At 41.9% G+C, this 23,333-nt stretch overlaps 2 protein-coding genes across 5 annotated transcripts in view; one reads left to right on the top strand and one right to left on the bottom strand.

Moving 5' to 3' along the window:
* The window catches only part of cltca (clathrin, heavy chain a (Hc)), a 30,450-nt gene extending 16,268 nt beyond the window's left edge, over positions 1–14,182 (top strand). For both annotated transcript variants that reach the window (XM_041051938.1, XM_041051937.1), the window contains 24 exons: positions 398–595; positions 789–989; positions 1,482–1,634; positions 1,779–1,901; positions 2,687–2,824; positions 2,928–3,092; positions 3,269–3,449; positions 4,006–4,169; positions 5,503–5,628; positions 5,722–5,864; positions 6,091–6,325; positions 6,460–6,582; positions 6,671–6,816; positions 6,930–7,113; positions 7,215–7,407; positions 7,600–7,757; positions 7,850–8,122; positions 8,219–8,536; positions 8,680–8,811; positions 8,907–9,017; positions 9,127–9,297; positions 9,421–9,642; positions 11,906–11,981; positions 12,872–14,182. In XM_041051938.1, the coding sequence (XP_040907872.1) occupies positions 398–595; positions 789–989; positions 1,482–1,634; positions 1,779–1,901; positions 2,687–2,824; positions 2,928–3,092; positions 3,269–3,449; positions 4,006–4,169; positions 5,503–5,628; positions 5,722–5,864; positions 6,091–6,325; positions 6,460–6,582; positions 6,671–6,816; positions 6,930–7,113; positions 7,215–7,407; positions 7,600–7,757; positions 7,850–8,122; positions 8,219–8,536; positions 8,680–8,811; positions 8,907–9,017; positions 9,127–9,297; positions 9,421–9,642; positions 11,906–11,981; positions 12,872–13,005 (4,068 nt within the window). In that variant the 3' untranslated portion in view covers positions 13,006–14,182. The remainder of the gene's footprint in view (positions 1–397; positions 596–788; positions 990–1,481; positions 1,635–1,778; positions 1,902–2,686; positions 2,825–2,927; positions 3,093–3,268; positions 3,450–4,005; positions 4,170–5,502; positions 5,629–5,721; positions 5,865–6,090; positions 6,326–6,459; positions 6,583–6,670; positions 6,817–6,929; positions 7,114–7,214; positions 7,408–7,599; positions 7,758–7,849; positions 8,123–8,218; positions 8,537–8,679; positions 8,812–8,906; positions 9,018–9,126; positions 9,298–9,420; positions 9,643–11,905; positions 11,982–12,871) is intronic.
* Positions 14,183–15,356: 1,174 nt separating this feature from the next.
* Positions 15,357–17,017, bottom strand: ptrh2 (peptidyl-tRNA hydrolase 2). Of its 3 annotated transcripts, none has more exons than XM_041051941.1 (2): positions 16,956–17,017; positions 15,357–16,146 (listed from the first exon to the last, which is right to left on the bottom strand). In XM_041051941.1, exon 2 carries the CDS (start codon positions 16,136–16,138, stop codon positions 15,623–15,625), a length of 516 nt encoding a protein of 171 aa, XP_040907875.1. In that variant the 5' UTR covers positions 16,139–16,146; positions 16,956–17,017; the 3' UTR covers positions 15,357–15,622. The 3 variants fall into 3 exon arrangements, with proteins under 3 accessions (XP_040907875.1, XP_040907874.1, XP_040907873.1); XM_041051940.1 differs by having other exon boundaries at positions 16,856–16,972; XM_041051939.1 differs by lacking the exon at positions 16,956–17,017 and adding an exon at positions 16,260–16,369.
* Positions 17,018–23,333: the final 6,316 nt, after the last annotated feature.

Raw genomic sequence — 23,333 nt, 5'->3', positions numbered from 1 at the left:
GCTATTGCCCACAGTTAAATTCAGCTGAGCTTTCTCATTCTGCTAATTTCTGGCACAGGATGTGAATAAGGAATGTGCTGATTTATGTCTGCGTGGTTTAGATGTATCTCAGATTTGTTCAAATAAAAATTATAAACCATAACTTTAAGTCCAGAATTCACTCTCTGGTTGGCAAAACTCCTTCTGTAGCCACACAGTGTATCCATTCAAACTTCAGCCAGACTTTAAACCACAAGTCAACAGTAGATAATATTGAACTGACTCCAAGCAAATACAGTACAAGTAAATATGGAATCTTTTATCAAATTTATGCAAAGAAAAGAGGATAAAATCTGGCAGCTTGATTAGTCTCTATTGCTTTGTACTGATTTGTTCTCTGTGTTTCCCTGTAACACAGGTGCTGTCCGTGTGTGTGGAAGAGGAGAACATCATCCCCTACATCACCAACGTACTGCAGAATCCAGATCTGGCTCTCCGCTTAGCTGTCCGCAACAACCTCGCTGGCGCTGAAGAGCTCTTTGCTCGCAAGTTCAACAACCTGTTTGCTGCTGGCAACTACTCTGAGGCTGCCAAAGTGGCTGCTAATGCACCAAAGGTACTCATCCTGTTAGCGTGGGGTTAATCAACAGGTCCTTAACATAATCTGAAGAAAAATGTAATAGAAGTCCACATGCTTGTATTTATTGCAGGACTGTTGTATTGTATGGCCGTATATTCTACTTTGTTATTCTGTCTTTTATCAGTCATTTCGATCTGTTCTCACCTCCAGTTGACCTTTCCCCTCTCAGGGTATCCTACGTACCCCAGACACCATCCGTCGCTTCCAGAGCGTTCCGACTCAGCCCGGCCAGACCTCCCCCTTGCTGCAGTACTTTGGTATCCTGTTGGACCAGGGCCAGCTCAACAAGTTTGAGTCCCTGGAGCTCTGCAGGCCCGTCCTGCAGCAGGGACGAAAGCAGCTTCTGGAGAAGTGGCTGAAGGAAGACAAGGTACTGCAGATCTCCATCTCAGCCTCCATTTACAGGAAGAGCCTCTTCCTGAGCTGCCTGTTTGTTTACATGACTTTCCTATTATCTTAGATCATGTGAGATCATTGTTATGTAAGGAGTTTCTGAAGTTTCCCTTTGGGTGGGAGGCTCAAAGCTGCCTTAATGTTAAGCAAGATAATATTGGATTGGGGCTGTAATTTCATGTGTATTTCAATTTTTAATTATTGTACATCGAACACATATGATAGTCATTTGTATCTTATGACATACTGTATATTATGTTGTTGTGACACATACATTTACCATATTTGATATTTATTTTCTTTGTTTTAGCATGCTATATTAGCATATCTGTAACTTCTACCGATACAGTATAAAAACCTCAGCATAGATATCAAAATATAAACAACCAAATTCTCCACATTAAAGAAATTCATTTTAAAATAGTTCTGAATTGGTTCCAGTGCAGACGTTATCTTTCCTCCTTTTCAGTTGGAATGTTCAGAGGAACTTGGTGACCTGGTGAAGGCAGTGGATCCCACCTTGGCTCTAAGTGTCTACCTGAGGGCCAACGTCCCCAACAAGGTCATTCAGTGCTTTGCAGAGACTGGTCAGTTCCCCAAGATTGTCCTGTACGCCAAGAAGGTATGTCTGTCAGGCTGAGACAGTATTTGAGCACTTTTAGTTTTGATAATTTCCAAATGACGAAGTGCACCTAGATCCTGTCACATTAATGGATTTAAACAATGGCTCTAAACCTTAGTACTAAGTAGATGTGTCCTTTTCCAGGTGGGCTACACTCCAGACTGGATCTTTCTGCTGAGGAATGTGATGCGAATCAACCCAGAACAAGGCCTGCAGTTTGCCCAGATGCTGGTCCAGGATGAAGAGCCCCTGGCTGATATCACACAGGTCAGAGGAAGGGAGGAGCGATTTTCAGCGATTCATCTGGAATCCATGGATTTTAAAAAAAAATATGAATTACTTCCAAATTATATACAAAACTCGATTAGTGTAGTAGGAGTTCAGAAACCGCTGCCCTGCAGAACAGGGTGGGCTGGGTTGTAGTTTTTGAGATTTAGGTGAGATCTGACTGTGAAATTCTGTACAGAAATAGACTTTGTGATCTTCATACGTCCCAAATCAGCACTTAACAAATCAAACCTAAAGTTTCATTGAAATCAGACAAAGTATTTGACTGAGTCACATGACATGCCAATATCTGTTAAGCTCAGCTATCCTGTAGCATAAAGGAAATGCACCTCTTGCTCTGCTTCCTGCCTCTGCAGACTCTCTGCATTGCACATGTCAACTGCTGACACAGCTTTCCATGTTGCCTAAAGTGCTGTACCAGCAGGTAACAAGAATTTTAAGAATAAAGCACATTGCATCAGAGACCGTCTTCGATCGTTGGAAAAGGAAATGTGTTGCATTCAGCCGGCTTTCACTTTGCAGTGCAACTGATGTTGAATCTTTAGAGAAGTGTATGGTCTTCTTGCGTCTCGCAAGTTTAATTCTCGTCATTGGTTCAGAACTGGCAGGAGTGGAGTGTAATGGCTATTGTGCAGTTGTACTTTATTTTAGACCAAAGAGAGGTTTTGACAAGTGACGTTTTTGTTGGGGTTGTAGCAATTACACAGATACGGTCTCTCCTACTCTCTAGAGTTGTGTGACAATGTGTGTCTGTGTCTCTCCAGATCGTGGATGTGTTCATGGAGTACAACCTGATCCAGCAGTGCACCTCGTTCCTCCTGGATGCTTTGAAGAACAACAGACCCTCAGAAGGACCACTGCAGACTCGCCTCCTGGAGATGAACCTCATGCATGCTCCACAGGTGGACACATGAGCACCATACTTTATTAAAAGGGATTCAATTAATAAAGCTGAGGACCATTTTTTTTCCTAACATTTTTTCCTGCTTTATGTCTTGGGTGCAGGTTGCTGATGCTATCCTGGGCAACCAAATGTTCACCAACTATGATCGAGCCCACATTGCCCAGCTGTGTGAGAAGGCTGGACTCCTGCAAAGGGCACTGGAGCACTACACCGACCTGTACGACATCAAGCGCGCTGTTGTGCATACACATCTGCTCAACCCAGAGGTAGGCTTCAGTTACAGACTGAGAGAAATTAAATTAAAACTGTAGGTTAATTTTCTGTCTTGTGAATTATTCATTGCTTTTTTTTTGAGGAATTTGTGATTAAACCCTCCGTAGAAACTTCAGTACATGTTGTGCAAATCGGTGACTTAAACCAACATTTCCTCCTGCACTTTCAGTGGCTGGTGAACTTCTTTGGCTCGCTGTCAGTGGAAGACTCTCTGGAGTGCCTCAGGGCCATGCTGTCGGCCAACATCCGGCAGAACCTGCAGATCTGTGTCCAGGTGGCTTCCAAGTACCATGAGCAGCTCACCACACAGGCTCTCACCGAGCTCTTTGAGTCCTTCAAGAGCTTTGAAGGTGAGATATTGGTGAAATACAGTCATCTGTAATTCAGACAGCACAAAGGTTTTTTTTTTCCCATAGACACTGGTAGCATGTTGATCAGTCAGAGAGACAAAGTATTGAAAAATAGCCAGAGCAATTGCTAAATGTTGATATGTTTTGTAAAATGGGACAGTTCACCCAAATAATCGTGTATCCATATCACTTGTCTCCCAGTTTTAGTCATGCAGTCATTCCCTTCTGCCCATGTGCTCAGACAGATGTCCCCTAACTATCAATTAGACAAGTAGGTCAGAGCAGACAATCGAAGCAGGACAATTGATAGATTGGACAGGATGTCCTGGAGGTGAATTAGTGCAGCTCCTCTACTGTTACTGAAATAATGGAGCGTAAAGGTTAAGTAAGCCAATTGGGGATGGGAGAAACTGCAGTCATGGAGTTAATATTTTAATGCTGATTTAGATTTTTCTTTTCAGGATGTATAACTGGATCCATAATGCTGTCGTTAGATTGGTGGAACTGTAGACGCGTATGCCGCTCAAGGCTTTATATAACTGTCTTTGTCTCTCAGGTCTTTTCTACTTCCTTGGCTCTATTGTGAACTTCAGTCAGGACCCCGAAGTTCACTTCAAATATATTCAGGCTGCCTGCAAGACGGGCCAGATCAAAGAGGTGGAGAGGATCTGTAGAGAGAGCAACTGCTATGACCCTGAGCGCGTCAAGAACTTCCTCAAGGTAAAGCCGCAGGGACGGCTGGAGTGACTGACATTTAACACCTCTTTTCTTCCTTCATCTGGTGCTTTCTTTTACTTGTTCTTCCCACGCTCTGTTTCACTCTATATCTTTCTGATCCTGATCTACTCTTTTCCTGTCTTCATTGTTACATCTTGTCTTTGTCTGATCTTGACCCATGACAGGTTTTCAGAATTTTATGCCGTGTTGGTCTCAAGGCACAACTTCATGTCACACATTCCTTGATGTTCCTAGTCAGACTTTAAAGTGCTACAGCCTAGAAAGAAGAAAAGCTTCACAGATTAACATTGTTGGCCCCTTTCTGTAGATTAGAAAAGGAATCTGACCAGCAGATCAGATTTGTCTGCATTGGTTAAAAATGTTCGGCCAACCTTCCTGATGGTGGTCAATTATCTTTTGTGCTTTTCCTCTTTTTCTTTGGAATGGCAGGACATGTATCAGGTAAAACTATCCCTCCTCATAGTACAGACCTCCCCCGTTTTTATTTTTTCTTTCATCCTAGCCCTTTAACTGTAGGCACAGGATTGAAACTGGGATTTGTATGGAGGCATATACTGTATGCTCATACACCACAATCCATACACCTACTGGAGTGGAACAGTGCTCTTGGAGCTCCACATAGTCCCAGCTGATTGGATGTTTTGTATGTAACTGCAGTTAATGGAGGACAAGTTGGATCCTTGTACTCCATAGTTGAGAACTATCAAGGTGTCTGTGTGTATAGTCCTGTAATTAGGAGCCTCTAGTCTGTGTAGCATGTTCTTGGTGATGATATTGACAAGGTGCACAATCCCAGTTTGTTTATCCTGTATGAGTGTGGATGGCAGCAGCACAGCAGTGCATAATACAGTGCAGAGGAGTAGCGGCCAGTGCTGCCTAATGGTGACTTGACAGCTTGCAGCTCTCTGCCTGTTAATGAGTTAGAAAGCTACTTTAGGATATTTAGAGGTCTTGCTCTGTGGCTCTAATGTGAAGCACACTCATTTTGCATCTAACCATCCTCTAGCTTGTCAAAAATGTGGTGTCCATTTGTTATAGTGGCAAACCTTTTACTTTGTTTCCCCTCTTGATACTGTGTTGTGTAATTTTTGAGAGCTGACGTAGCTGGAAAATGTCATGTTAAATATAATGGATAAATGTGTTTTTACCGCCATAGACAGATGAGTACACCAGCATTAACAATACAGTCATACCTGTTATAAAATAAATGTTTTCCAATACAAAAGTAAATACGCTTTAAGTACAGTTCTGTGACTTGCATAGAGGTGTTGATGCTGACTGTAGTCTCTCTCCCTCCGCTCTGTGTGACGAACAGGAAGCCAAACTCACCGACCAGCTGCCCCTCATCATCGTCTGTGATCGTTTTGACTTTGTCCATGACCTGGTCCTCTACCTGTACCGCAACAGCCTGCAGAAGTACATTGAGATCTATGTTCAGAAGGTAAGGGGTCAATGCAGAGACATACAGAATACTATCACACTGCATCCTGACATTACAGACATAAGCTAATGAGACTGATTGTTTGTGTATCAGGTGAATCCTAGCCGCCTGCCTGTTGTGGTTGGCGGTCTCTTAGATGTGGACTGCTCAGAGGATGTCATCAAAAGCCTGATCTTGGTTGTCAGGGGACAGTTCTCCACTGATGAACTGGTCGCTGAAGTGGAAAAGAGAAACAGGTGCAGGACTATTTCATCTAAATATTTCAGATCAATACCTGTTCTTAGGGGGTAACAAGTGAGGACAATGCTTTTAAAAGTAATCTAAATTCAAGGTATCAAACCTAAAACCGATCCCAAAGTGGAGAACCATTTCTATCTCGTGCCCCAAGCAGCATTTGATTTGTGCTTCATCCATGTCTGACAGGTTATGTGAGCAGCCAGAGTGAATGTCTTTGTCTTACAGACTGAAGCTGCTGCTGCCCTGGCTGGAGTCTCGTATCCATGAAGGCTGCGAAGAGCCCGCCACCCATAATGCCCTGGCCAAGATCTACATCGACAGCAACAACAACCCTGAACGCTTCCTGCGGGAAAACCCCTACTATGACAGCCGTGTGGTGGGAAAGTACTGTGAGAAAAGAGACCCACACCTGGCCTGTGTGGCCTACGAGAGAGGGCAGTGTGACCAGGAGCTGATCAATGTGAGGATGAATTTTTGTTCTTGTCTCCCTCTCACTAAGTATCCAAATGTCTTGGTTTCACTTCACATTCCTTTAATCATGTACTGCATTTAACTGCCTTTGCTAATGTATTTTTTTTGTTCTCTTCACATCAGGTCTGCAATGAGAACTCCCTGTTCAAGAGCCTGTCTCGCTACCTGGTCCGTCGCAAAGACCCAGACTTGTGGGCTAGCGTGCTGCTGGAGAGCAACCCCTACAGACGACAGCTGATTGACCAGGTAAAGTGTACACGAGGAATGTTCCATCTCATTCAGTGCTGGAACCTGCTGCTTTTCTAAACGTCTGTGCCCTTGTTTCTGCTCTCAGGTGGTGCAAACAGCACTGTCAGAAACCCAGGACCCAGAGGAGGTATCAGTCACTGTCAAAGCTTTCATGACGGCAGATTTGCCCAACGAGTTGATTGAGCTGCTGGAGAAGATTGTATTGGACAACTCTGTCTTCAGTGAACACAGGTGTTTAGCAGTAGTTTTTGTTTTTTGTTTTTTTTTTTGCCTGAGTCATTTGAAAACCACATTGCAAAACTAAAGTGTGCTTATGTGGATTTGCTGTCTACTCTTTCCCACAGAAATCTGCAGAATCTGCTGATCCTGACAGCTATCAAAGCGGACCGTACTCGTGTGATGGAGTACATCAGCAGGCTAGACAACTATGATGCTCCTGATATCGCTAACATCGCCATCAGCAATGAGCTCTTTGAGGAGGCGTTTGCCATCTTTAGAAAGTTTGACGTCAACACCTCCGCTGTGCAGGTCAGTCATTAATTCTTAAACAGCTAGACTAATACCTTATTGACTGAAGAAGTGTTCATCATCCTTTTTTTTTTTTTTTTTCCCCCTTTCTTTTTCCTCAGGTGCTGATCGAGCATATTGGCAACCTGGACCGAGCCTATGAGTTTGCAGAACGCTGCAATGAACCAGCTGTGTGGAGCCAGCTGGCTAAGGCTCAGCTACAGAAGGGCCTGGTTAAGGAGGCCATTGACTCCTACATCAAAGCTGATGACCCCTCTGCATATATGGAGGTGGTACAGGCTGCTGATAAGAGTGGTAAGGAGACTTGTTGTGAGATCAAGTTTGTAGTTTGAGTTTTGTCCTCCAGGGATTTTTGCTGACAGCCGCAACTAGTGCAGCAATTCCTTATTGAAAGTATACACAAACAGCATAAAATACAGTGGAGACAAAATTTGTGTGCAAACACACCAACATCTTGATATGACCGTCCAAGCCCATGTGTTTCAGGTAACTGGGAGGACTTGGTCAAATTTCTTCAGATGGCTCGTAAGAAGGCCCGTGAGTCCTACGTAGAAACAGAGCTCATCTTTGCCTTGGCCAAAACCAATCGCCTGGCAGAACTGGAAGAGTTCATTAACGGACCCAACAATGCTCACATTCAACAGGTTAGCATCACTCTCATACAAACAGCCCTCTGTGAATTAGTGGGTGGCTCCATTTAATGAAACCATATGTCTTTACTGAATCTGTTCTGTAGGTTGGTGACCGCTGCTATGATGAGAAAATGTACGAGGCTGCCAAGCTGCTATACAACAATGTCTCCAACTTTGGTCGCCTGGCTTCAACTCTGGTGCACCTCGGGGAGTACCAGGCTGCTGTGGACGGCGCTCGTAAGGCCAACAGCACCCGTACGTGGAAGGAGGTGTGCTTCGCCTGCGTGGATGGAAAGGAGTTCAGACTGGCCCAGATGTGTGGTCTCCACATTGTGGTGCATGCTGATGAGCTGGAGGAGCTGATCAACTACTACCAGGTAAGATGGAAATGAAGGCACTTGTGTGTGCCACTTTAAGAACTTAGCCCACATACATAATTGCAAATTTACCAAATTTTCCCTCTTCTTCCGCAGGACCGCGGTTACTTTGAGGAGCTGATCACCATGCTGGAGGCCGCCCTGGGCCTGGAGCGCGCTCACATGGGGATGTTCACAGAGCTGGCCATCCTTTACTCCAAGTTCAAGCCCCAGAAGATGAGGGAGCATCTGGAGCTCTTCTGGTCCAGAGTTAACATCCCAAAGGTCCTGAGAGCAGCAGAGCAGGCTCACCTGTGGGGCGAGCTGGTCTTCCTGTACGACAAGTACGAGGAGTACGACAACGCCATCATCACCATGATGAACCACCCAACAGATGCCTGGAAAGAGGGGCAATTCAAAGACATCATCACCAAGGTCCAGCTTGATTTGATGTCCAAACTATTTTATTTTTTGTGAATTTTTAATACCATTATATTTTTCTTTTTTATAGTTGAAGTTACACTAATGTGATTGAGTTATTGATTCTAAGACTTTCTTTCCCTTTGCACCCTGTGTAGGTGGCCAACGTGGAGCTGTACTACAAAGCCATCCAGTTCTATCTGGAGTTTAAGCCCTTGTTACTGAATGATTTGCTTATAGTGCTTTCCCCCAGACTGGACCACTCCCGTGCTGTCAACTTCTTCAGCAAGGTACCCTTTAATCTCTTAAAATGATCAGGAGTGTGATTGAAATGTCCTCTTTTTTTGTCAGGACTGATGTGATGATTGTACATGTGTGTTGACAGGTGAAACAGCTGCCTCTGGTCAAACCTTACCTGCGGTCAGTACAGAACCACAACAACAAATCAGTTAATGAAGCACTTAACAACCTGTTCATCACAGAGGAAGACTATCAGGTAAGAGCCTTTGGCAGAGCCATGGTATTTTGTTAAATCTGTTGATCTGAGAAATGTATTTATTATTATTATAAATTATTTCATTCAATGTTCCTGTCACTCATGTTAGGCACTGAGAACATCAATAGATGCCTACGACAACTTTGACAACATCTCACTGGCCCAGCGCTTGGAGAAGCACGAGCTGATTGAGTTCAGGAGAATCGCTGCCTACCTCTTCAAGGGCAACAACCGCTGGAAACAGAGTGTGGAGCTCTGCAAGAAGGACAGGCTCTATAAGGTGCTTTTTACATTTTCCAGCAATGGTTCATTCACAGTTACTTTCTTTGTGAATATTTCAGATGAACTGTTTACATGGACTGGGACTATTTCTGAACCTGTCCATGCTGTGTGTCCCCTGCAGGATGCCATGCAGTATGCGTCAGAGTCCAAGGACACAGAGCTGGCAGAGGAGCTGCTGTCTTGGTTCTTGCAGGAGAATAAGAAGGAGTGCTTTGCCGCCTGCCTGTTTACCTGCTACGACCTGCTGCGGCCTGACGTGGTGCTGGAGACCGCCTGGAGGCACAACATCATGGACTTTTCTATGCCATACTTCATTCAGGTCATGAGGGAGTACCTCAGCAAGGTGGGTCAGCCACATTCTTCTCAGGTTAAGTGAACTGAGGAAAAAATGGGTTTTGATATAAACGCAGGCCCTATAGCTGTGTAACACTGCTGTCATCCTGTCAGAGTGGAACTATGCAAGGATCAGAGCAAATGTGGAAACCCGCACACATTGACAGATTTGTAGCTCAGTTTTTTAAAAAAATATGAACATACCATTGTTTTCTTTTGAAGGAAATAAGAACTGTCAGTATTAGTTTAGTCTGCCTCCTTTACCAGATTTCTTTATGACCATATAACATTTTTAATTTTCTTCTTCTATGCTGCACCTCTTCTCTTACAGGTTGATGCAGTTAAGGAACAGGTGAAAGTTAAAAGCTCTGTTTTTGATCTCAGAGTATTTAGCTTGGAAGACTGCGGCCTTGAGTGTGCATGGTTTTACCTATACCACGCATTCCACTCTCACTTCCACACAGTCACTGAGACATCGTTCAGGCTGACACATAGGGCAGTGTTGCAGATATGCGATCTCTAATTAAAAACCTGTAGAAGTCTGCTGCAAGAATAGGGAATCTGAGATTATTTTAGTCACTACAATATTACTTCAAACTGATAACTGATTACAGCATGCATTAACCTGTGTGCTGTAATTAGTTGTCTGAAATAATGTACATTTCTGGATAATATTTGGCCAGATGGCTATGATGACCAGCTGTAGTTCCTCTGTAAAGAACCCCTGAACATATTTTTAATATCCGTTTAGTCAAGAAACACATTAAAAGCAATTTGGCTTCAGGATGGGGCGGTAATATATTTGTCAAATGCTTGTGGATGAGGAAGGAGTTAGTTAAAGTGCATGTTGTGCCAGTTGTAACTGGAAGTAAGTAACCATTGGTTGTTACTATCCCTGACTGTAAAGCACTGTGAACCTAAAGCAGACTGCAACAGATATTAAACCATAAGCCCGTAAAATACATTTTCTATCCAATGTTGGAGAAAATACAACAGCTTTATTCCCAGTTCATCTGTGAAGATTCTCGCTCATCCAGGTCATAGCTTTTCTAAATGCTATACAAAGGTAACCAGACTTGCTTCACCTCTCGTCCCAAAGGCTTCTTCAGTTCTGACTGACTGGTGGGGAGTCCAGATATTTACCTCCTTGTGGGGTTGTTGACACCTCGAGAGTTGTTGAGGTCACATGTGAGGAAGCCTTTCACATAAGAGGTGAAACATCTTCAAGAACTGCAAGCAAGTCCTGTTGCCTTTGTATAGCATTTAGAAATGTATTCTTGGTTGTTTTACATTCTGAATGAATGAACATATCGACCGTTTTGTCGGCCACTGGTGCTAAAAAAAAAAAGTGAATAATCTTGAATATAGGAAATTCTGCTACTTCACTTGAAAGTGCATTTCCTCACAGTTAATGACACTGCACAATATGATGCTGATTTTTGTTTTCTGAAGATTGATGTGTTTTGATGTATGAGCTGGTTCCTGGAACACGCATGTGTTAAATGCATATTGCTGATATGTAGAGGCAGGCTGTTAGTTGTGCCTGGCTTCCTGTAGACAGCCCTGTACTGTAGGGGGTAACCTGGCCTGAGACTTACCCTCCTCCCTACTCCTCCCTCCTCCTCCTCCTCCTCCTCCTCCACCCACACTGCATCTCATGGCTGCAGCCAGTTATTCACTGCCAGTGGTGTAACACATAGAGCATGGGACAGTGATGCTTTAGCTTGTTGAAACTGTGTGACAGACAACTGAAAGCAAAAAGCTACTGTTCATCTGACGGGGCATGGAGAAAGTGAATGATAAATGCATATATTAAGTGCACTGCTCATCCCCTCTGTACTTTTAACTCTAGAAATAATCTGCATCCAGGTGCCACTGCTTTTCCCTGAGGACCTGATGTGTGCATTTTACATATTGCTGCATCTGACTTGCTTCCTGAAGTTCTGTTTTTTCATATTTCTTCTTCTCTCTCCTTATTTAGCATTACCAGTTGAACTTGTATGCTTTGTAGTTGAGGACATTACTCAGTAATACATTATTGCTTCTATTCAGTACAAACTTTAGGTATCTCTGTATACTGTATATAAAGTGTGAAAGGCTCAGCTGGGTTTTGTTTCCTAATTGTCTGAACATTGAACATTTGTAACAGAAAGGTTAATGGACAGCCTATACAGCACATGTAACTGTTTTAATTTCTTCACTTGTTTAGCATGTGGTTTACTTGTTAAGTGGTGTGGCTTTGTTCTAAAAGCACTCATTTCTTCACCTTACAGGTAGATAAACTAGAAACCTCAGAGTCCCTAAGGAAAGAAGAGGAGCAGGCAACAGAGACGCAACCCATCGTCTATGGTAACAGTCCTCTAATGACGTCAATGTCCATTTAACTGTGATCAGATAGAGAAGGCAGCAGTCCTCTTCCACGTGTGACACTTTTTGGTCCCTAAATTATCCAGGGTTGCCCTGGATATCTAGCTTTAGCTTTTAGCTCTGTTTTTGGTCTGAACCAACTCCTGAGGGAACACAGCTGGAGGCTGACTCACATAACCTACCATTTTCTCTCTTTTCCAATGCGATGGTTCGTTTACTGACAACCACTGTGGAAGAATAACATGTGGGCAGCCACATTACTCATATTCCATGTAAACATGATCATACAGTCAAATCATAATCAGGATACGGATAATGCTGCATGTGCGCAGGTGTGTCCTAAGCTCAAGTTGTGTGGTTAGTGAGTTGGTGGGTTTAACAGCTGAAAGCCAGTAATGATTAACAGCTCAGCTGCCCCGACATAAACATAATGAGACCAAGTGACTCACTGAGTCACAAAATATATGAAAGTAAAGATTCACTTTGACATCCTCTCCCACTGTGTACAGTGAAAGTTATGTAATTGAGATCAGTGTCAGACACTTTAAAATGTCCAGAGAACACATTATAGAAAACGGTCTGTTTTCTATACCTTCTTACTCATGGTAAGAAGGTCATTTTTGAGTTCACAGCACCTTTAAAAAGATCCAGTGAGGTAAAGTTTGATACAGGTAATACACAGTAAGTCTTTTAGAGCCTGTTTGCCATACATTCACTACAGTAAACTGTTTCTAGCTGCTTACAGTCTCACAGGTGAGGTGAGGTGAGACATTGTGACTGGAACGTTTTACATCAGAACTGTGGCTCTGGTTAAAAATAAAGCAGACCTGACCACATGTCTGAAACCCTTTCTGTGCGTGTGTGTCTTACAGGCACACCCCAGCTGATGCTGACAGCGGGCCCCAGCGTACCTGTGGCCCCTCAGCAGACTTACGGCTATGGCTACCAGGCGCCTGCAGGATACGGTCAGCCAGCAGCTCAGCCAGGCTTTGGCTACGGCATGTAAAGACCCCACCCCTTTCCCTCCACATGTAGGCTGGAGCTATCGTCCATCCATCTCTCACAGTCCTTCACCAGACCATTTCTGTCTCTCTGTCTGCCCTCTGCAGGGAGCTCGGGATAATACCCACAAACTTTCTTTTTTTTTTTTTTTTTTATTGTTTTTTCCCCTTTTTAAACTGTCATGAAGGACTCAGTTTTATTTCTGTTGTCAAAGAAAAGATTGAATCACAAAGATTAATTTTCTCACATTCCGTATTGACTAGATTAATTTTTTCTTTTGTCTATTTTATTTGAATGGGAAATGGGTTTATGTTAAATGGGGGGCTTGTGGGAAGAGCTAGTCCTCTTCTCAGTTTAAAAAACAAAAAGGTCTGTTGTGAAGCATCTGATTTGCACTCTGTAGTGAGCAGAAATTAATGTAGAACCTCTTCCTTTTGATGTGTGTGAGCAGCTTCTTCTGTCCGACTGTAAAATGCATTTAATTATTGTATATTCAGACACAAAAACTGCTACTATGTTCTTCTATATTTGAACATGAGACTGCCGCTTCCATGACCACAATCCTGAAAACACTACGTCGTACCTCTCAAGTCCCCACACTCACGCGTCAGGGCTACTTCTTGAAGAAAACCCACGAGAGTATTTTACATACGATTTTCAGGAAAGGTTTTCTGTCCAGCAAAGCCTATGCAGGACTCTCCAAACAAATCTGCAGTCAGATGACATTGCCATGTGCTTTAAATACTGCTCTAACATGGGACCATTCCACCTCAGGAGGGACTGCAGACCTGTTTGTGTTTGACAAACATGCCCCACGCCCCCTCTTTATGCCACAGTTTGTTTCTGCTGGAGATAGTTTTAGGTCACTGAGCGTGCAGGAGAGATTTTTTCAAACTTTCTTCTCCTCACGTCTTGTCGAGGGTTGCCTTCAACCTTTTCAGTTCACCCGCGCATCCATTTCAGGAACGGTATCACAGAGTTGTGGTAATTTGAAGTTTTTATCAAAGGCTTGCGTGTATACAAGAAATCAATCATTAACTCCTTTGAACTTATATTCTTACCTAAATTACCTTAGATTTAAATTGTGCACTTAAGATACTTGATTGTGCATAATCAGGATCATAATGAATGAAACGGCGGTTTTGTTTTCCACTTAACAATAAAGGCTTCTTGTTTGTCAAGAACAGTCTGATTGTGTCTTACATATACTGTTTTGAAGCTCTCAGAAAAGGGAAGTGATGTCATAAGATATCCTGTTTGTAGTCCAGTGTAACATTGTACAAAACAATGTGATGAAACACCACTAGAATAATGACTTCTCCGTTTTCCACACACAGTGTATCAGTGTTCCTGCTGGCTGACAGTGCAAATTTGCAGGACAAAGGTGAACCTGAGGGTCTACCAGTGCCAAACAAAGGATCACAGGAAAAGCATTATTGATTTTGTATAGCTTTCAATTTATGAATGAAGATGAATTATGAATGGGAGATGGAGTGAAATCTAAGAGCGGTGCTAGTATGACCACACCTCAAAACCACTAATGTGATTTCACTCCCCCAGAGGTTTTAAGGACCTCACTTTTTGAACGTGCTACTGATTCTATTGTAACTGAAAATCAACCAGTTAATTTGTTAAAGTTCACACGCAGAGCTGTAGATTCAGTCGTTTTTGAAGCTGTACTCTGGTGTTGGATTGGATTCTGTTGTACTATTCTCTTGCTACTTTGTCTACCCTGTGTAATGTCTGCTTTCGCTATAGTCATATCAGTTCAACAACAATATAAAACTTACCTAATACAAGGATGCAGCACCCTTTGATGGTACAAAGCAGAGGGTGCCAGTAGTAAAAAGTCTGCTCTGATGAACTGTCATTCATAACATTGATGCATCTCATCTCAAAACAGCTGGAAGATATTGACTTAATGTTTCTTCCAGAAGATAAAAGTGGACACACACAATGACATTATCTAGACATAACTGATGAATGCATCCTACTTTCAATGGTATAAAATATACAAACTATTTCATAAAGTTTCATGTTTTTTTTAAGTAATTCAGCATTTATGACCATGAACAGCATTTAAGATGATTCAGTATTTGATAACAAAATCTAAATGACATCCAGTCAGTCATGTTACATCAAACGGTTCATTGCCTCCACAGTATTAAGTATTAAATACCATTATAAAGAAAGAATTAATTTTTAATTTCATTATTTATTTTGAAGATTGTGATTTGTATTATTAAGACAATAGAATTTGGGGATCATTTTGCAGTAATAATGGATTACTGCCTTGCTTTGCTTATATTGTATTTTGTATTATATGTACTCCAGGCCTTAGCAGAGGGGTTGGTGTGGAGGACTGCAGCATAAAAACTTTACTGTCACAGAAATATCAGTAAAGAAATACATGTTAAGCTGTTATAACTGTGATCCAAGAGTCAACTGATTCCTGATACCATTGGCATTAAGAGCACAAAGCCCCCAAAACTGCACAGTACAGGTAGTTGAGATGTAACTGAGTCAATTGTTCTTATAAAAAATAAAAACGTGTAGTAGCTTAACTTAGTTTGCACTGCAAATAGTTTTGACAACAAAGAAATAGTATGCAAGCTGGAACTCTAGTAGAGCTTCAAGTCTCCAGTGACATTATCAATCAGATCAGCTGGGCCTGGACCGATACCCAGCACAGTGCGTGATCCAGGTGCAATTTGTGTCCTTCCTGCATCCTGGATCAGGCTAACAGGAAGCCCTACTTCTTTGGCATGACCGAGCAGATCAATCAGGGTGTTCTCGTCAGGAGCCTTCACCACCACCTTGGGCTGGCCGCAGTACTCCCACTGTTTGAGAAGCTCGGGGTTCCTGCGTTGGACTTGCTTGTAGGCTGATACGGCAGCATGGGAGCATTGGGCAGCGACCTTTCCTTTGCCCATCTTCAGGTCATTACGGACCACCAGAATCATCTTGAACTCGCCACCTTCTCCCATCACACTTTCCTCACCGGTGCCGTTTACCGTCGCTGTCATCAGGTTTTTGGATACTGGGCCAAAGCGTCCCCGAAGGTGCCAACCGAGCAACAGTCCACAGCCCAGTCCTGCTACTACACCAACGCTCAATGGACTATACAGCAAATCCATGTTTAAGCCTGCAGAAATGACAGCATGGAGGAAGTGAGGTCACAAATATGAACCTATGAGGAAGTCTGAGACAAAAGCATCTTCATCTTTTTCAAGCGGAGAGTAAACAGTCATTCCTGACCTGGGAAAACAGCAGCTGACGAGATAACCTCATCACATGATCCATTCATCCTGCTCTGGACCTTTAGACCACATTATACCATCCTCCCCAGCTGTCATGGAAATGTAGATATTCAGATTTCCATTCCTTCCTGTATTTAATGAGCTTTTCCTCTATGCTGGCTTTGAAACTGAAATTACGTTTATTCATACCAGCTTCTTCAATGTCAGTTTTTTAAAACGTCATTTGCCCCAACTTTATATTAGCAAAACTCGCTCCTGACTCGCTCCTGTTTGTCTGTCTGACATAAACGTCAAACACCAGACAAATTGCATCAAGCTCATAAGGCACGTGTGGTTATTTTGTGTTGCGTTACTTTGTGTGCCTGTAATTAATTCCTGCTAGAAATGTACACACACGATCCAGTTTGCCAGCACTTCACTGATTTAAGACTCACCAACGCTAACTTCGTGGGCTAACAAGCTAACAAACTTTATATGTGAAACTAGCCTGGCTAACGTTAGCTTCCTGGCTAGAAGCACGAGCGTTTACTCTCCATAAACACCGCTTCAGTACAGTAGATATGACTTTTCCAACAAACAGACTCATGCTCATACCTTCCATGGCCACGGTGTGACAACACAATAACCCAATTAATCTACTTTCGGTTACACCGGTTTCATGTCATACCCATAGACTGTATAAGACAGGTCATACCTGCGCCCCTGCTCGACGTGCTGGCAGCATGAATGACGCTTCACCTCGTCCACTTATGGCCCCTTGGTAATGGCGTCACAACACCGCGACTTTTCAAAAAAAAAAAAAAAAAAAAAATAACGAGATTTTTGCACATATATATAGCTATCTATTTTTTTTTATGCAAGCTTAAACACACGCTCTATGTGTCAGATATATGGCGTATCACATTGTTCACTTTATCAGCAAAATTGTCAGATATTTTGGTAACACTGTACATTTATAATGTAATTCTTATTTTTGCTCATTTGCCAGACTTTTTCCTTCCTTCTTCCAAATGGCAGAAGAGAGTGGGTTTTAACTTTTTTTTTTTTTTTGACAGTTAACTGGCTCTACCCTTAACTAACCTCTTACTGGATCCTAACACATATCAAACTACTTAACACCATTTCACTGAATTTATCTTTTTATTAATTTATAGTTGGAAAGTGCAGGGATTGTAAACAAGGTAATCCAGCTCACTCATACAGTACATAGCCTACACATACAAAGCGAGACAGCCTCGCATGTCATTCCACTACTGCCTGCAGCAGGGATGCTAATTACTGGAACACAACTCCACATTACCCTGGAAGAGGTATCCTAATATGCTTTGAATTGTTAGTGTTGCAGGCAGAGACGGAGGGACAGAGTTAATGGCAGCATTTCACAGAACCACTAGAGTGTGCTGCACTCTGGTGGTTCTGTGAGGAATACAAAGCCTTAAAGCTGAAGAAACCCAGAAACCCCAGTGACTCTCTCCCTCTTTCTCTTCACAATATATCATGGACTCATCAAATATTAGACATTAAGACCCAAAGAAACAATGGACAACCTCATATAAACATCTGCACATTTGGACATGTAGTTCATATAAAACACTGTCTATAACACATTTCCTATAAAACTGAAACATTGCCACCCAATGTTCAATTGAAAAACTGCTACCTTGTGTAATACAGGAACAATTCAGATGAGTGAATAAATATAGACGACAAAGAAGAGATATTTGACTTCTAAACCCAGGTTTAACCTGCTGCTTTTGGGATTAAACTGACTCATGAACAAAATTTCTTAATTGCATCATTAATCAGTGCTTGACTTAGTGTTTCGTTTTTTACCTTTCAAGAAGGTGAGTGCAGTATTTAGGACTCCACCCCTCAGTAGGGTCCAATCTAAGCTGACTTAGACATGCTTAGAAAATTCAACTTTCTCATGCAATTAAAAAAAAGTTATAAGACAATAAAGCAGAAGCCCTTCAATTGATAGATTTTTTTTTTTCACATCTTAGAGGAGGTTCAGGCTAAAAGACTGGTGCCTGTATGCAGAGCTTGGTGTAAGACTCCAGCAGGTCAGCAGCAATGTTCCACAGGTTGCAGTCAGGATCTGGATTGTTGCAGACAGGTGCCACAGAGACCATGACGCCCACAGACAGCAAGGCACACAGGGTGACGGTTCCTGTGACCTTCATTCCCTTCCACAGGGCCTTGGTGCAACGATTCCACCAGCTAAACACACACATCATACTCACATAAGTAAAGGAGCAAGGGAACTTTTTTCTTTTGGTTTAGTTTTTTTCTTCTTCTTTTTTTTACAGTGCGTTGTGTAACAGACAAGTACCTCTGAGCCTTCAAGGGCCTCTCATCTTGGTGAATTTCATCTGTTTTATCCTGCAAAGATGACAGAAAGCTTCAGTGTATCTCAGGACTAGGCGTACCTCTTCTATGACAGAAGTTAGGAAAGAAACACTCCAGAAAGCTAATACCTGTGTTTGACAAAGCGTGGAACTAGGAGAAGTACTAGCCATGGCTGGTAGAATAAATCTGTTTTGTTTTGTGTGGTTTTGTGAGTAAATATGTTAAATAATTGATATTAGTCACCACTGGTGAAGAGTCCTCTGGCTCTCCTTGCTCAGATAACATCTTGAGCTCATCTTGGAAACTCGGTGCAGCTCTTTCAAAGAAAATAACAGGCAGATGTGAGAAAACAGACAACTCCACACCGATATCTGATAATTGTGCTTAGCTAGCCTAAGATGGCCTACACTGACATCAACCACTGGCATGCACTGTACTCAGACTGGGTTATTTTAACATGCTGGTCTATAATGTACTTGTAAGTTTGGCTGTTCTATCAGCAACTCCAGCAAAAATATAAGAGTAATTACAATATCTGCTCCTCTTGTCTGCTGCTCAGCTCCTGTCGAAGTTCTCTCTGATCCTTTCTGAGGTCCTGCAGAAGAAAGATGAAATGTCAGAAAGATACAACAATGATGGCTGCAGCGAGCACACGCGCACGCACACGTACACACACACACACACACACACACACACACACACACACACACACACACACACACACACACACACACACACACACACACACACACACACATTATAGTGTATGTGATACACACCTCCATGATATTGAAATACTCCTCAATTTCTTTATTTTTTTTATTCAAGATCAGGGATTTCTGCAAGACACAGACCCAGATCAACATTTTCATCATATCATGAACAAGTGTGATGTTAAAAGTGAAGCTAAAAGACACTGTACAGGTGACGTGTCGAAGATTTCTTAAAGTTGTTCATACCCTCTGTATTTCCTCATCTTGACTATAGATGACTCTCTGAACCTCCTCCAGTTTGCGCTACAAAACACACATTGAGTCAACCTTCTACTCTGTTACTTTACGACTCCTGTGAATGTGCTGATTGGACAGGCAGGCAGTATAGAAGAATATACACTGCTCAAAAAAATTAAAGGAGCACTCTTTAATCAGAGTATAGCATCAAGTCATTTAAACTTCTGGGATAATGATCTGGTCAGTTAAGTAGCAGAGGGGGTTGTTAATCAGTTTCAGCTGCTTTGGTGTTAATGAAATTAACAACAGGTGCACTAGAGAGGCAACAACGGCACCCTGGCTGCCAATAGGTATCAGGATCAAATCCTTGGACCCATTGTCACCACTCCCTCCTGGTGCACGACAATACCATGCGGTGACAGTTTGCCACCTGACCTGAGGTGCAACCTGAGGTGAGTTGCAACCAAACTGCTGAGTACAATTCTGAGTTGCTGCAATGAAATTTGAGCTAAATAGACCAGCCTCCCGCATCATTTTTTCACTTTGATTTTTGGGTTGTCTTTGAATTCAGCCCTCTGTAGGTTGATCATTTTCATTTCCATCAATGATGTGGTATCCTGTTGTACCTAACACATTACCCAGTCCATATCAGTATAGATATCTGGCATGATTTTTTTTCCCCCATTGAGATCTGATGTGTTTTTGAAGTGTTCCTTTAATTTTTTTGAGCAGTGTATATTTCATTACTATGTCATGATAAGTGAGGGACAGGATTTCACCTTATACTCCTGTTCAACTGTCCTTAGATGTTCTTGCAGGTGTTTGTGATCCAGAGAAAGAGAGTTCAGCTGAAAGAGAAGCAACACAGACAGACAATAACACTTGCTAAATGCTTTTCTTTTTAGATGTGACTGTTTTTTTTTCTAAGATTCTATTTTCTTTATAATTATTTTGAAGAATTAATTTGAAGAAGTTTGGCTGTAAAATGGTGGGAAAGACACATGTAGGAGGAGAGAGGAGATGATGATAAGCATAGGGCAGAGTCAGAGGTCATACCTCAGCGGTCAGCTCCTCATTTTCCTGCCTCAGCCTCTGATTCTCCTTGTCCTGCACAAGACAAAGGTAAGCAATGAAATTAGAACAACAAATGCACAACAGTTTAGATGGAGGCTACTGTGTTTCCTTGAACTTTAAAGTCTACATTGAGGTAGTATTAAAGTAATATCAAAATATTTTTTTCACATTCATCTACAAGGATATATTTAACTAGAACGCACTGACACTGCCAAATATGTTCTGATGTTTCACACCTCAACTTCATGCTGTCTTATTAGAAATTTAAGAGTGTAACTCCCCTTCTTTCTTATATAAATCAGTTGGCTGTTAATTTGGCTTTTTTGCTGTGAGAGAAGCTGCTGCTTCAAGGCTTCTTCATCATCCTCCTTCATTTTTCTCACATGTGCCACCTGCTGTTGGAGCCTGAAAACATCAACCAAGAATATATAATTATTATTAACAAATTATTATTAATTTATGTGTAGCATCTATAACATATTAAAGTCTAATTAGTTTGGTATAATACTCTTTGATTTTGGCACTCAGGTGTTTATTCTGAGCTGCTGTCTCCTTAATTTGCTCCTCAAGTTGCAGCCCCTGCTCGAACATCCAGTCATGGAGCTCCCTCTCCTTTCTGTAGCAGGCTTTAGCCTGACAGAATCTTTTCCAGAGCTCCTCTCGTTCACTGCAGACACACCAGAACATAAAGTTTTATATTAACAGGTGTCTTTATCACATATTGTCAAAAAAAAGACTGAGGAGAAAATAATCTGCATTTTGCCCTGAGTTACTCACAAAACGCCTTGCTCCTCTTCCTCACTCCTTAGTTGTTCCTCATTTTGAACAACTATTTCTTCAAGATCAATGAAATTTACTCCGGCCATCTCTTCGTTCACTTATTGATCACTGCTGATGATCGTGTGCACTGTATCGCTGCTTCACCAACAATTATTTGTCTCTGGTTTCCCACTGAGATAAATACGGAGGTCTAAGAACTGAATCTCATCATAATGACACACTCACATTCTACATTCTATATGACATTCTATATGGTCTGCATTCCAAAACGCAAACACACACGCTCAACAACAATATGTAGCTCAATGAAAATAATGCCAATAATATGGTTTTAATTTTAGCTAAAAGAACAGGTCCATCCTGTATGATTATTTTAAAAACAACATTATGATAAATATAAAATCATCATCATAATACTACATATTAAAATAGATATGTCATCTTTGGAAAAACACTGTTAAATTTAATGTACATCCACACAGTCTGGTTTATTTCCATAGTCTGATATAATTTTCTGTTAGTACACAATGATCAAAGTGAAATGAAGTAAACAATAACAAGTAGTATATAGTGCATACTTTTCTTAAATAGTATGTAGCATAGGAAACAACTCCTGATTTGAACTCACAGCTACAGTCGTATTTTAACCTGCTATGGTCACACTCAGTTTCACACTGTCAGCAACATGTGTGTTTTTCACATGACTGTGGGCTGAAGTGCCCTTGAGCAAAGCACCAAACCCCCAAGCTGTTCCCGAGCTCTGTAGCGAGGCTGCTCACTGCTCCGATGTGTGCTCTCTGCTCCTACTGTTTGTGTGTTTGGTTAAATGGAGATGTCAGAATGCAGACGAACACACTTGGATAATAAAGGATTGTTTTTCTTCTTTTAATTTTAAAGCCAGTGTTATTGTGGTGCTGGTGTATTACTTTGAGAGCAGTAATATTTCACCTCTTTTCTTTCAGGGAAGTAGACTCCAGTCATATACTGTTACTGATGCTATCATTCCCCTGACAAACAGAACTTTTTCTCTGACTCTACTTGATGTTTTCACCAGGTTGTGTCATAGCTCGTTAATAATGTCAAGTTATGTTTTTGTCTTGTGTCTAGGTTGTCTTGCTATTTCCGCTTTTATTTTGAAATTTTATCTCCTCTTGTTTCAGGTAGCTTGCCCTTCCTTCATGTTTCCTGCCGGTCTGATTGTCTTCCCCGCCTCTGATTGTTTCCACCTGTTCTCCATTACCCCTTGTCTATATATTGTCTCCATTTGGTCTGTGCCTGTTCATCTTCGCTCTTCTAAGTCAGGTCTTGTGTTGTTTTATACTTTGCTCCTTTCTTTGCTGTGCCTTAGCTGCCTTTCTTGTTCTGGACTTTTGGTTTAGTTTGTCAGTTTTCCTCTTTAAGAGTGATTTTGTGTTTTCCTTGTTTTGAGTGATTTTTGGTTGATCTTTTGTATTTTTGTTTCCTTGCCTTTTTCCCCGTTTGGGTGATTATTATTTGTTACTTTGTTAACAAAAACTGTATTTTTATTCTGCTTCTTGGAGTTGTGCTTTTGGGTTCTAGTCCTTGCTCAGTCTTGACAGGTTGTTCATAAGTTTATTTTTGAAAACTTCCCCTAGGACAATGATAATGTTTCACTCCTCCTTCTCTACACATTGTGACATTCTGGATAAACTTGTCACTCTTTCCTGCTTTGGTGCTCGTTTCTGTGTCCTGCATCAGCCTCTGCTTTGACAGTCACTTTCTTTTAAACCTGATGCTTCTCTTGCAGGAACCAAACGACCTCTCCGCAATTTCACCTCTCAGTAATTTTACAGGTCAAGACCTAGAAAGAAGTAACTGATCTGACTTCAGTGCAAAGACTCCTGGGCAGCCATTACATGCTGTCCTAGACACAGACATCATCCATGTTTAGCTCTTCA

The sequence above is a fragment of the Toxotes jaculatrix genome, chromosome 12, assembly GCF_017976425.1.
Source record: "Toxotes jaculatrix isolate fToxJac2 chromosome 12, fToxJac2.pri, whole genome shotgun sequence".
Lineage (NCBI taxonomy): Eukaryota > Metazoa > Chordata > Actinopteri > Toxotidae > Toxotes > Toxotes jaculatrix.
This window is presented reverse-complemented; position numbering and strand designations above follow the sequence as displayed.